Consider the following 14,270-nt stretch of genomic DNA (forward strand, 5'->3'; position numbering starts at 1 on the left):
GCCCATAGTGCTTTTAGCGCCACCCTGTAGACATTTCAAATGGAAACTGCAACAATTTGTAGCTGCACTAAAGCATTTTAGCTTTTGGAAAAGCATATCTGTTTTATTTTTAATGTAAGAGCGGGTTATGTCATATGTAATTTGAGTATTTTAGCTAACGAAGGCTAATGAATTCACAGGAAATAGCTTACAGTACATACGTGTTGAAAGATAAGTTGGATACATAGTCATTGACGGTCACGTTTTTTTCTCTTGAGACCAAGTAGAAAAAGTCCCATAGTAAACTTAAAATGAGAATTAACGCTTTACATATTTGAGTAAAAACAGGCAAATTTCCTTGGCTGAATGCAACAGCCGTCACGGAGCTGTGAGAGCGGACGGCTCGCTGAAGCAGTTTAAGGTTGCATGAGCCCAAAAAGGAACATTGTTTTCATGTATAATTGATCACAAATGAGCCTCGTCTTTAATGTAAGTGTGAAAATTTCAGCGCCCTCCCTGTCAGACTGCAACAGATATTTAGTTATTCTCCCAGCGGGTGAAAAACATATTTGTGCTTTCTTAGCGTCACCCAACAACACATCAGACGCTTTAAATCAGCTAATGCGATAAACAAATGTGAGATTTACTGTGTGTGGCATGTTACTAACCATAACTCTGGCCTTTTCTCTCTACAGCACCCACCCCGGCCCCCCGGCAGAGTTCTCCATCAAAGTCCTCGTCCCACGCCAGTGACCCGCCCACCGATGACTCTTTTGGTGAGGCAGAGGGCAGCCCCAGTCGGAGCGGGGAGGAGGATGCTGTAAGTATTGCTGATTGTGGGAAATGTAGTTTTTCAACAATATCAGATCTGATCCCACATGTGCTTTTTATTACACAAAATACAATCAGAATCAAAACCTAAAGTTCAATTTTAGTCTCTCCTATCAGCACTGACTTCATGAATCCTTGCAGACTTACATGATTAATATTGTTAAAATGTAAATACATATTGCATATCCTTATGAAAACTGAAGTATTAGAATAGAGCCTGATTCTCCCCTACTGATTTTAATATTTATATTTCATCAAGTGCATTAAAGAATATAACACCTCAAAAAAGGTATTATCCAAATGGCCAACACTTTTTAGACTAATGACGTAAAAGAAATATTCTGACGTCATTTACTCGCCCTCGTGTTGTTCCAAACTCAAACGACTTTCTTTCTTCCTTCCATGGAAAACAAAAGGAAAAATAGTTGAATAATGTACTGGTCACTCTCACTAGCTTTACAATCATTTCAAAGTGTGAAAAGGATATAAACGCATCATAAAATGGTTTATATGGCCTGTCTGCTGTAATCAGAGTGTTTGGAAACCATGTTAGCTTTGTGTTATGAACAAACTAAAATCTTCATTAGAGTTCATAATTTGCAGTTCATGGACATCAGATTTTTTTTACAGTTCACAAAACTGGTTTAAAGGATTCATTCATGGATTGGACTAATCCAGTTATCAAGTTCAAGTCAGTGATTGAGTCACAGTAGTTAACATTATGAATAACAATACATTTCAATATGTTTTTCACTTAAATCTGCTTCAGAAGACATATTGAAACAACAAACGCATCATATAAGCTATTTTATGGTGCTTTTATGTAATGACATGATGACAACAATTTTGATTTTGGTTGAACTGTGAAAACACATCAGTGGTGCCATCCACTGTATTTCAGAAACACTTTCTATCTCTCTCTCTCTCTCTCTCTCTCTCTCTCTCTCTCTCTCTCTCTCTCTCTCTCTCTCTCTCTCTCTCTCTCTCTCTCCGGATCTCTATCAGATATGACTCATCAGAAAATGCCATGGAAACCTGACTAGTGCTCTTTCTCCTTTCTTTTATATTTCAGCTGAACAAAAAGTTTAATTAGTCCTTGAGTGTGTCTCTCTCTCTCTACTGAAATGGCATTGGACTTACGAGTGCAGCCATAGAGGGAATATTCATAAAAATCCCAAATGCTGTAGTCTAAAGCCTTTTATGCAGTAGCACAATACAGGACTCTTTTTAACAGTAGGGTTTTCACAGCTCCGGTAATGGGCACATGTGTGCGGGAACTTATGAATACATCAGTGTGTGGGTGGACTAATAAATGTATTGCATGGATGGATGGATGGATGGATGGATGGACAGATGGATGGATACTTTCTCTTTTTTGCACATTTGCAGCACTGCCTATGCTTCTGTTCTTACCGTTGCAAGAAAAAAATGTGAACTATTTGATTTACTATGGATTTCTTCTTTCCTGCTGCTTTATAAAAGCTTATTTCCTGTCACTTTTCCTCTTTCTTTTCCCCTAATCTTTTCCTTTCCCCTTCTATGCTCCTCTCTCTTTTTCCAGGCTGGAGACTCCCAGCAGTCTCCGGGTGCGAGTGAGCCTCAAGCAGAGCCTGAGAGCTCAGAGACGGACAGTCCTCAGGTCGGTAGCTAGATAGCGGCAGGTCAGGGTAGGTATCTGTCCTCTTTTATTCCCCCTCTTCTTCGTGTCGGCCTGCTCCAACCATGACGTCACGTCAGCACGCCTTCACCCGTCCTCACCACCATTACATAGACCCACACATCGTGGCCGTGTGTTGTGGTGCTCTTTCTCTTTATACTTTACACTTTTTCTACTCTCTAACTCTCTTAGGCTGCGTTCACACAGTCAGTGTACTAAAAAGGTGTGACTCTTGATTTGTCCTGTTTGTACTATTACAGATCTTGATTCAATCCTCTGTTAGGAATGGGATCTTGATTTATGCCTTTAACCCAAGTGACATGGTAACCACAGTTTAATGATAGTAAAGAAATATCAAGACTTTTTGTGTTTTGTAGGTCTTGTAGTGTTCATTTTCATTCTGAACAAGGACATTTCAGCCATTTTATGATGCTTAGGACCCTTTAATATGATGTTCTATTTGCACAACATTTGTGTGTATATATATATATATACACACCATTCTTTACCATATATATACTATACTATTCAAATGTCAGTCATTTTTTTATATATATTTTTTTATAAATTAATAATTTTAGACAGCAAGGATGATTTTAATTGATCAAAGTGACTGTAAAGTCTTTTACAGTGTTATAAAAAAAATTATTAATAAATAAACTTTTTATGCATTAAATCCAGAAAAAACACCACAGGAATAAATTACATTAAAAAAAATATAAACACAGAAACAGTATTTTTCATCAAATAAATGCAGTTTTGGGCAAGTATAAAAAAAACTTTTGAAAATTAGGGTAATAATACATGAAACTACTGCATATGCTACATTTTTTATTCCTAAAGTTCAAATCTATGACTCTATGGAAACTTGTTTCAGTAGTAGAAAAAAATTATTTATCTCATGTGATAAATAAAGTCAGAAAACTTTGACTTTTTATTTTTTATTATTGCATAGCGCAAAAGCTTCCATAATGATTGCCAATAGAATAAAATAATTGTGATATATCTTTGGATTTCTGACTGTAGAAAGCAGAATGAAAGATTACATTTTGCATTAAATTAAAATCATAACCTTGACAGCCATCCTTTTCTGTCAAATTTTCTTCCTATTTTTATATTGTAACTGTACTTAGCACTCCAAACAGGACTGACAAGTGTATTCTGCTACTGTGTGAATGTGGCCTTATTCTCTGCCTTCAGTTTCTTTCTCTCTCTTTCACTCTCTCTCTCCGTTTCTCATCTCGCCGTCCCTGCCTGCTGCTGCAATCACTCTTACGCTGGTATGCATCTCATGGGAACATGGTTTATATGCTTTTATGGTGTAATTTTGTTTAGTTTATGACAGAGTATGTGTGAGTTTGTGTGTGTGTGTCCCTTTAATCCCATAAAGCTTCCTGATGTGTGTGTGTAGCAATGCTTTTGAACGTGTTTTTTAAACAGCGGTGTTGCATGGCATACCCATGAACATCATGAATGATCCACATCTAAGTATCTGTGTTGTGTCATTTCCAGATATACAAAATGAGGTCATGAATGATTTTTATATTGTCACTCATCACAGCAAAAGCACACAACATACTGAACTGATCTGAACCGAAGTAAAACGAGGTCTGACACGCAAACTAGATCCTTTTTTATCTTTGATTTCTGTCATTGCGACTAAAAGGATAAAATAATGCTTGTAAAATAAAACAAGCCACATGCCATTCTGTTTATGTGTCTACAGCTTATGTAATACTAAATTAACACCAATCCAGTTGGCTGGTAACTTTAGAATTGCAACATACAGTATTATACAAATTAAACTGAATTGTATGATAGTCCCAACCTCGATGATTTCAAACAAAAGACATGCAAATAAAAGATTTGCCCAAATACTTGTCACATGAAACAAAGTAGCACCTAGATTTCTTTTTAAAAAATTGGACTTCCAAAATCCGAATGGCCTGGAAAGTGAGCGATCGCTCGGTGGTACCTGTCTGGAGGAGACATGAGCTCATCAGGATGAATCATTAATGAAGGGCTCTGGGAGCCAGAGGCTTGTTTCTCTGACTGTAGGAAGACTGATGCAGCAGACTCATCTCTACCTGCCTAATGATCAGAGCCAATCCTGACCTCCCTGGGGCCCTAAGCTAAATTCTGTTAAAGGGGCCCTCCTACCTGACCCATGAGCGATGTAAACCATTTGCCATTGCCACACAGTCACACCTGACACCCCAGTGCTCCCATTACAATCCTCCCTCCTTTAACTAGTACTAATGAAAATGTAATTCCTGAAATCAGAAATAGACATTGTTACTAGAAAAAGTACATTCTTAATATCAAGAATTCACATTTAATTACAAATTGAATTATTGATATAAAAAATGCATCCTGTGAATTAATAAAAGCTAAAATGGCTTGCCATAGCATGTCACTGTGTTTTAAATGGTTATTATTTACTGGGGGATGTGCATCCATATTGACCAGTATGTCCAGCCAGTCAACATTTTAAATGCAATACAGCCTATAAATCAATAGTCAATGTCAATACATTGCAATTGATTGCAAAGTTGTAACTAAACCTTGACTTGGAGACTAAATAATCATTGTCTTGTTTTAAAAGTATGTGCGCTTATAATGAGGAGTGCCATCACGCCCATATTGTACTGGTCCCCACAGATGTTTTGCTGGAAAGTGCGTGTTTCATTTCGTGCACGCGGTTATCTTTTCCGAGCTGCAGTTTATAAACAAACACCGTTGCCCTTTGTCGTTTATCAAACGTAATAAATAGTTGTATTTCACTCTCACTTTTTTTTTTTTTGTCACACAAAGTCACAGAACACAGCCCTGGAAGTGGCCGGCATTAGCAAGCAAGACACAGTTTCACTTAATTTTCTCATTGATGTTGTAAACTTTGATTGACGCGCTTTGACACGAGGGGGAGGCGGGGCCTTGAGTAATTTTTTCGGGGACCTACTCAACTTGCGTAGTGTGCGTATAGGGCTGATCGGCTCTGCTGATGATGAATGAAGCACTGGTCCCCACTGAAATATTAACAAACCTACATACACCCCCTATAAACACACAGACTGTGTAATGTGTCTGTCCATTACTATAAAATTAAGGAAAACTGGTTCTTTTAAAAATTCTTACAGAGTTCTTCAGAGGTTCTATCAAAGGTTCCTGTCATAGTTCTTAAAGATGCTATATTATGCCCTTTTACAAAGTCTTGATTTTGTTTTTGGGGACTATTGGAATAGGTTTTCATGCTTGAATGTTGAAAAAACATTATTTTTCACATATTTTACATTGCTGCAGCTCCTCTCTTCACAGTCTGTCAGTAACGTTCTGGGGTGCGTTTCCCGTACAACGACGTAACTCGCTGCTTAACTACCATAGTACGATGCATCGTTGAATAAATCAACTAGCTAGTCACGACTGTTTCCCGAAACCATACTGTCGCAAATTGGTCGTTCAACCACATTGGTTAATGATGTCACGTACATGGTGGAGTAACTTTCAATTAATCTGTATGAGATCGAATTAATGCTAGATGTTTTGCCATAAATTACAGACATGGCATCTAAGAACTATTTCTCATTTTTCTCAGTTATTTTTCTTTATTTCCAGATTCAATCATAGGCTCGTTCTTACATACTAGAGCATGTACGCATATGCGCAGTCTTCAAAAACGGTGATTTAAATCTCTTGTCAAACTAAAAGACGTAAATTACATTTGTAGGTATTCTAAATAAAAGATATAGATCGTACTGAATGTCAGCTTGCTTATTTTGCTCAAGATAAGGATTTATTAAGTCCACATGTCATGCAAACTAGAAACTATGCTTCTAACCACAGGTAGAGAGCTGTCGTTCCAACCACACAACCAGGGCCGGCTCTGTAAATCTGGGGGCCCTAAGCAGGATAATTTTGGGGCCCTGCCTTGCAGTGAATAATGGAGTATTGCCACTGCAAACCAGCAACTGTATACAATCTAACCCTTACACATTTCATCTGTACCTCTTTTAACATGATTGCCCACAATTATTTTACTGCTTATTAAAGTACACTCACTGAAACAGTAAAAGTAAAGATTACAGATTTGCCAAATTTCTACATCTACTTTATTACTGTCTGAATGCTTTGTAAATTTTAAAACAGCACTAACTGTTTTTTGTCCACTAGACAGCTTAAAACCTTTAGTATTAAAAATCTTCAATAAAGTTGTTGCATAGGCCTACTACAGGTGATGCTGGAGTCTCTATCTTTGAACTTCTTTTCCCTGTTCCATACTTTAAAAAGAGGGAGAAGTTGGACCAGTAATTTCTTTGCTTCCTTCTAAAGTGATTTAAACATATTCTTCTATATTGATCTATCAAAGAGATAAAAAATTCTGCAAAAGATTTTAGTTTGAGTTGGTATTTATTTTTTATATATTCCAACTACAAAAACACTACTTCAGCGAACAATCATTAGCCAAATGTGTATATAAAATGTTTAGTAATAAAATATATACATAAATCTAATAAAAGCTCTAGGTAACACTTTTTACATTTTACAGTCATTGTTGCACGTTACATGTAGTTCATACAAAAATAATTCTACAGTAAAAACTGCTTAAAATGTGGATTTCGTTTGAGTAGGCTACCTCTACTTTAATGGGATAATGTCCACTTTAACGCACCCTCTGGTTGCCAAGAAACAGCGCCGCGAATTGTACAGAAAACGCAATAGGCCGCTCTTTGTGCATTGTGTAATGTGCCAAAGAATTCTACAGTAAAAACTGCTTAAAATTTGGATTTCGTTAGAGTAGTAGCTCTACTATAATGTGATTTTTTTTTCTCCTTTTTTCTGCACCCGTTGGATAGACTCGTTTAATTTTTGCGGTCAAATTTCCAAGTCCAGGGAAGACAACGATTTTAAACGGTTGGTTGACTGTTAAAATGCGGCGACACCGGCGAGTACCATCTGTAGTTAGGGGGCCCCCTAGTGGCGGCGGGGCCCTAAGCAGCCGCTTAGTTCGCTTATAGGGAGAGCCGGCTCTGCACACAACTTTGCAATGTTGTTTGCGATTGTTCGTTGGAACTAAGGTTTCGTGAAACACGGACTCGTTGAACTATGCTGATAACGATGGAACTTGCGACAATAGTTGGCTAACAATACTTTCGAGAATCGCACCCCTGTTTAGTTCCTGTCTCTATGAAGCCCCTCCTTCTGAAAAGCTCAGTGTGCTCTGATTGGTCAGCTGGAGCAGTGTGCTGTGATTGGTCAAACGTTTCAAGCGTGTTTCGGAAATGTCACGTCAGTCCTTTACCATAACTGCAAGTTTCAACACACTACTAACGCAACTCAAGGAACGTGACGTGTTCGTTCCCGGAAGAAAACTCAAGAGTACAATCGAGGCGTTTCAGGGAGTTCAGAAACAGTGCTTACTGATATAGAGTCTTACTCCCTTTGGTGTTGATTTGTCCTGTGTATGATCCTGGTATGGTATTGTCTCTGATCATAGTTTCAGAGCACATGATGTGCTAGTAATACTCAGTTTACTGTGCTTGTAGCAATATGGCGGCTGGGTACTGTGTGGTTGGCAGTCATTGCCAATAGGATTATAATAGCGGTTGACTGAGGATGATGTTACTCTGTACTGTCTGCACAGTGATGATCAGGAACGGTAAGTGTTCTCGCTGACAGTGACCTTCTGTTGGAATATGAGCCAATAGCAGTGTTGCCAGATCTCACACACAAAAAAAAAAAACAAGCAACCTTTAAAATTGGCTTAAAATAAACAGTAGGTTAAATTGCATTTTGCAAAAAAAAAAAATATATATATTTTCAATAGTTATACTCTTTTACAAAAATAAGTCAAATGTCAATGAATAAATTGCTCTCATATACACACATCTATGGAAAGGACGGGAAAAAAGCACAGATTTTAAAGGCGCAATTAACTACAGCGATTATTAATGACATTATGTCAGAGAACAGAGCAGTTGGAACTGTAGGTGGGGGATTTGACAACTGCAATTACTTGTCAATCAAACTTTCGTTTTGCTAAGCCGAAATACACAACTGGAAATAAGTTGAATAGAATATGTATCTGTAATTAATACTTTTATTTAGCAAGGAGAAACGACATTAAAATGATCAAAAGGGACAGTATGCGACTAAAACATATTTTTTTCCTCTTGCGATAAGTCATTCCAAACATCATGGCAATGGATTTTGGTAGGTTTACGTACATCGCAGCCACCGCTCCAGCCATTAGTTTTAATTGAAGGAGATGTAGGCGTGTTATCCAAGCATTAATGGCAAAGAAAGACCCTTATACTTGAGAGCGGCATGTATGAGGTGTTTCTGGGTGTTTCTCCTTCATATCTGCTTCAATGTTTTGATATATTGTGGCACTTCTTTGTTGTTTGGCAACCAATATTCCTGTAATTCTTTTGTCTTTAATGAGTTTAATAAAGAACTCTGTCTCGTCTTCTGTCCAAACATACCGCGCCACCTTTAAAGATTGATCGACTTTCTTTTACGCAAGGTGACCTGTAAATGCTGTAAATTTCAATTGCAGTTTTGTGAGATAATCCTTTTTCGAATTGCCTGAAAACCACCTCATGCGAGCGTAAACATTCTTTTTTCCGATATATGGGACTTTTTGCGAAATTCGCGTGTTTCCATTGGGCGTATTTTCAATTTTCAATTTCAATATGTGCAATTTGAAGGGTAATGGAAACGCAGGAGACTAACAACCATCTCTTGCTTGTATAGAGTCTTGTGTACTGTTATGTAAATTTTTTGTTCTTCTTTGTCGTTTGTTCGTCATCTTCACTTTTATTTTTGGTGAAGCATTATTCAGCTCCATTTCAGCTATGATAAAAAGACATCCACTCTTGCATTTCGTGTTCGTGCATTTTGGGCGCGAAGAAATAAAGTGAGTGTGTTTGTTTGGGTTGATTTCGAAAATCAACAGTGTTTCTCAGAAATTGCTCACTGCACCTTTAATGTAGATAGCATTTGTACGTGTATAACAGAAAAAAGCTGCTTAAGACGTTACCAAAAAGGACTTTGCTTATAAAAAGTGGACACATCAACGCAGTCTTTCTTCAATTTATTTCATTTTCTCGACCACTTTCACTCAGCAGGGTTGACTGATCTATTTCCCTTGCTCTACCTCTCACCTACTTAGTCATCCATTTCTTCCTTCCCCTCTTTATGTACTTCCTCCCACACTCCCTTTCACTTGGCTTTCCTCTTTTTCAGCTTTTTAGTGTTCCATTCATTTTATCTTCTGACTCTTTCTCTCGCTCTCTAAAACACTTATCCTGTCATCTCTCGCCCCGTGTGTCCGTTTGAGCGCCCACGATGGGCGGAAATGTCTGAAAGTGAGTGATAATTGCTGTTTGAGGTTCTGATTTCAAACTGTAGGGTTCAGGCTGCAGTCTGGACACACACTGGCTGGAAGCTCTAATTGTACCTTATCTAAGCCTTCCTTTGTTCCTTGATGTTATTTTTTTATAAATAACCTTTTGATGAAGAGAGAATCCACAGGGTTTTTTGTTGTGAAGTGGGTGGTTCTAATGCAGCTAGTCTGCAATTATTAAATATAAAGATTAAAAACATGGATGAGGTTGTTCTGAGAGCAGGTAGAGTACAAGGCTGGTGAATTTTTGTCACACATTTTGTCTCTGTTTCCAGTGTTTTCTGCAGCAGTTTATCTACTGAGCAGCTGATGTGGTGTAGTAGCTCTTGGTGTCATGGAGTAAGTTTGTGAATGCAGTGATTTTCAGGAAGACCTCTGTTGCCACCTGGTGTTGATTTGGAAGAAACGCTTGTTTTATTTATGTTGCCAGATTTATTCCAGATTTTTCTCCCTCACATGAGACTCATTTTCAATTGAGATCTGGGGTACTTTCATATATATTATAAGTAATGTTTATTAAATAGAAATTATTTTCACACACTATATATAGGCCTACATACATACATGTGTGTGTGTGTGTGTGTGTATGTATATATATATATATATATATATATATATATATATATATATATTAGGGCTGTCAAAAGATTAATCGAGATTAATCGCATCCAAAATAAAAGTTTGTGTTTACATAATATATGTGTGTGTACTGTGTATACCGGTAATTATTTTGTATATATAAATATACACACATGCATGTATAGATTTAAGAAATATTTACATACATATACTGTATATATTTATATATAATTTATATTCTATATAAATATAATTTTTTTATATATAAATAACACATTTTTCTTAAATATATACATGCATGTGTGTGTATTTATATATACAAATTTAATTATACACAGTATACACACATATATTATTTAAACACAAACTTTTATTTTGGATGTGATTAATCGCGATTAATCTTTTGACAGCCCTAATATATATATATATATATATATATATATATATATATATATATATAGGGACCTGTGAACAATAAAAATTGACAATTTTAAAAGCCCTCAAAAAATGGTCACTTGCAAAACATCCGAAATATAATAAAATGTTAACAATAAATGTTGTTAAGCAAAAATATGTGTCAGACCTCATTAATATATATTAATATATAATAGAAGGTGTGTTAATATATATTAGAAGGTGTGTCAGACCTCATTAATATATGTTTCTGTAAACAATAAAAATTTACACTTTTAAAAGCCCTCAAAAAATGGTCACTGACTAAACATCTATGATAATTCAGATAAAATTTAATAATAAATATGTCGCTTAAGAAAAATGCCATTGAAAGATTCATGTCCAGATGATATAGTTACAACTTTTACTAGTAGGGACAAACGTGTTTCCCATCTGAGAGTTTTGTCATTTATATTTCAGTAACCCTGCTCTGTTTATGTTCAGGGGAAGGACCCTCTTTATGCCCAGATCAACAAGGGGAAGAAGTGAAGGATCATGGGAACTCTGCACAGACGTGATCAGCGCTGGGGGGAGCAGGAGACCAAAACACTGGAGATCAACTCTCTGCCCTGTGTGTGTGTGTATGTATGTGTGTGTGTGTGTGTGTGTGTGTGTGTGTGTGTGTGTGTGTGTGTGTGTGTGTGTGTGTGTGTGTGTGTGTGTGTGTGTGTGTGTGTGTGTGTGTGTGTGTGTGTGTGTGCACCCATCCGTGTGTATATGTATATGAGAGAGAGAGAGAGAGTGTGTGTGTGTGAGCGCGGTCACTCCAGCCTGAACGGTCCACTTCTCCAAGCAGCCATCTCTCTAGAGCCGCCCCGTCCCCCTCACGACTTCCTCCGTTTCTCCCTCCGCAAGGATCGAGAGGGACATACTCTCTCCATACCACTTTGTTTCTTTCTCACCGTGTTTTCTGCACATGACAGCAGGGCATTGTGGGTGATTTCAACCTTACAGCACCCCTCATAGCCTTATGAGCCCAGCTCTGCAGCTTAATTCATGCCCTTCGTCCTACTTCCAGTTTCTGCTGGTCTGACTCTTTATAGAGACCGCATTACGGGAAACTCTCGAGAGGTGCCTGTCGGACCCCCAATCACGCATCCGACCCAAGACCACCATAATCCATCACAGAGCGGATCCATCTGTGACTTACGCGATCCATCCTTTTGGGTTTATTTGGTTTTTCCTCTCACACGTATTTGAGATTCTGCTGCTAGAAAGCTATGCAGAGCTAAAAGAAGAAAAAGAAAAAACAACTCACTTTCTCTCTCGGATGGAGAACAGACACGAGGAATGACTTTTGCCAAATCTCAAGATTTTGGAGCAGCTGAATCTGACAGGGGAACTTGAGGCAACGGACATTGCAAAAACCTGTGATTGAACTGTTCCTTCTCTATAGCTTTTGTACAATACTAATGAGAAAACAAAACAAAAAACATGACGTTGAAATGGAATTTTTATTTTATAAGTCAAGTGGAGCCCTTGAAGTCGACTTTAGATGTGTTTTAGGGGTAAACATGGCTTTAAAATCTGATCGTTGGTTTGCCAAACTCATTTTGTAAATAATAATAATAATTATTATTATTGATCATAATAATGACGACAATGACAAATAATAATGATGATAATAATAATGGTTCCGATTATAACAGTGTTCATTCCATCCTGTGGACTTCCGTGCCATAAAATAGGCTGGCCTTAGTGATGCAAACTCCTCATGAAACCCAAGCAATATTGACACGTGTCCCAAACTCCCAAGCGGTTTACGTTTGCTTTCTCTGTCTTTTGATTTCAGCAGGATGGTGGAGACTGTCTTTTTAAGTGGCCTGAAACCAACCCAGAGAGACTGTTATTATGTTTTTAATGGCTGAAGTGGTGAATAGATGGCGTCATACTTATGTGATTTCTTTTGGTTTGTTGTCATGAAGCTGGTTAATGTGATGGAGGAAGACCAGAGCATCTCTCAACGTGTATGTTAATGCAGCAATCTCAAATACGCATGTACACAAACACATACAAATTCATTCACAGACCTTAAAGTCAATATGACATCAAAATGGGCTCTGTTTGCTTTTTTTAATACACCTTTCTGCACATTTATCAGTGCATGTTATTCCAAAGAGAAAATGTCTTCTTATTTTTCCATCAAATTGTTAAACTTCCTTTTTGACTAACATAACCAAGGCCGAAAAGCAGATATCCTGACATTAATTCATTGATGGTAAACTACTTAAAAAAAAAAAAAAAATGGCTCCAATCTGATATATGTAATGCCCACTTTTTACATTTCAGTCAATGTGAATTCCAGTCTCCTATTTGTTGAATATCCTGTGTTTTACTCTGAAATATAGGTCACATTAAGACTAAAATGGTTTGCGAAGGCTGTTTCATGTTGACTTTAGGGCCGTCTGATCACATTAAATCACACCAGAATATCTGTCTGCGATCCAACCTCCAATCAGAGAAAATCACCATGAATGGCATCTGTTTTCATTGCATCTGAAAAGCTCAGAGCATTTCATTACTGTGACGATAACTTCCTCCTATTTTATGGCCAGAGTCCCATTTTAATTTAAAACAAAAGCAGTTTTGGACCTTCAGGATCTAAATTTTGAGCATTAAGAAGACGAAGGTGAAAATCAAGGTGAATGGGAGTCCTTTCAATTTCGGTACATTTCTATTTTGCCTTTACCTCAGCTAATGGTTTGGTAATGTAAAAGGACACGTTATTTTTTATCTTGATGATAATGACATTCTACAGTGGATTTTTAGAGCTTTTTTTTTTTTCTTTTCTCTTGATTTACGTAACCCACCATGTAATACTGTTACCAATAAACACATCCCAAAATGTTTCCCTGCCTCTCTGCCTTAGCAGCAAAAAATCTGTAAGAAAAGGCTGTTTTATTCTACATAAGTGTGGTCCAATCTCATGGTTCATCACATGAGCTGAATACTACTGTCTTGGTAACCCAACCCCCATTATTACTTTAGATTAAGGGAAAAATTAATCATCAGCGTGAACTGGACATTTCTAGAATATCAAAAGTAACTTGCTTTTGTGCGTTGTTGCATCCACACCACTAGGTGTCAGGATAAAGTTCAGTACCACAGTTGTATCTACCAGTGAAACAGCCAGCCTGAGTTGCAAACAAACAATCAAATTACCACTTGTTACTTCAACCTAAACTCATACTGGATTTGGAAGAGAAAAGAGAACATTTTACTATAACTGAAATGTTGTTTCAGGTGTTAAATGATCTAGCCCCACAATCTAAATTAGATGCAGAATGTGAATTGAATCACTGAACTGGATCCTTGCCAGATAAATGAGCACATTTAGGCATTCCATTGAACACCACTCAAATTCACTCT

The 14,270-nt window shown here is 37.3% G+C and overlaps 1 protein-coding gene across 12 annotated transcripts in view; it reads left to right on the top strand.

The window, feature by feature from the left end:
- dab1a (DAB adaptor protein 1a) overlaps positions 1-13,750 on the top strand; it is a 426,003-nt gene extending 412,253 nt beyond the window's left edge. For 11 of the 12 annotated variants that reach the window (XM_082146834.1, XM_082146833.1, XM_082146835.1 and 8 more), the window contains 3 exons: positions 675-799; positions 2,372-2,477; positions 11,346-13,750. In XM_082146834.1, coding sequence (XP_082002960.1) covers positions 675-799; positions 2,372-2,461 — 215 coding nt within the window. In that variant the 3' untranslated portion in view covers positions 2,462-2,477; positions 11,346-13,750. The remainder of the gene's footprint in view (positions 1-674; positions 800-2,371; positions 2,478-11,345) is intronic. The other variant, XM_082146836.1, reaches the window with a different exon arrangement.
- The last annotated feature ends 520 nt before the right edge of the window (positions 13,751-14,270 follow it).

This window comes from Leuciscus leuciscus, assembly GCF_965113295.1.
Source record: "Leuciscus leuciscus genome assembly, chromosome: 19".
Classification (NCBI taxonomy): Eukaryota; Metazoa; Chordata; class Actinopteri; order Cypriniformes; family Leuciscidae; genus Leuciscus; species Leuciscus leuciscus.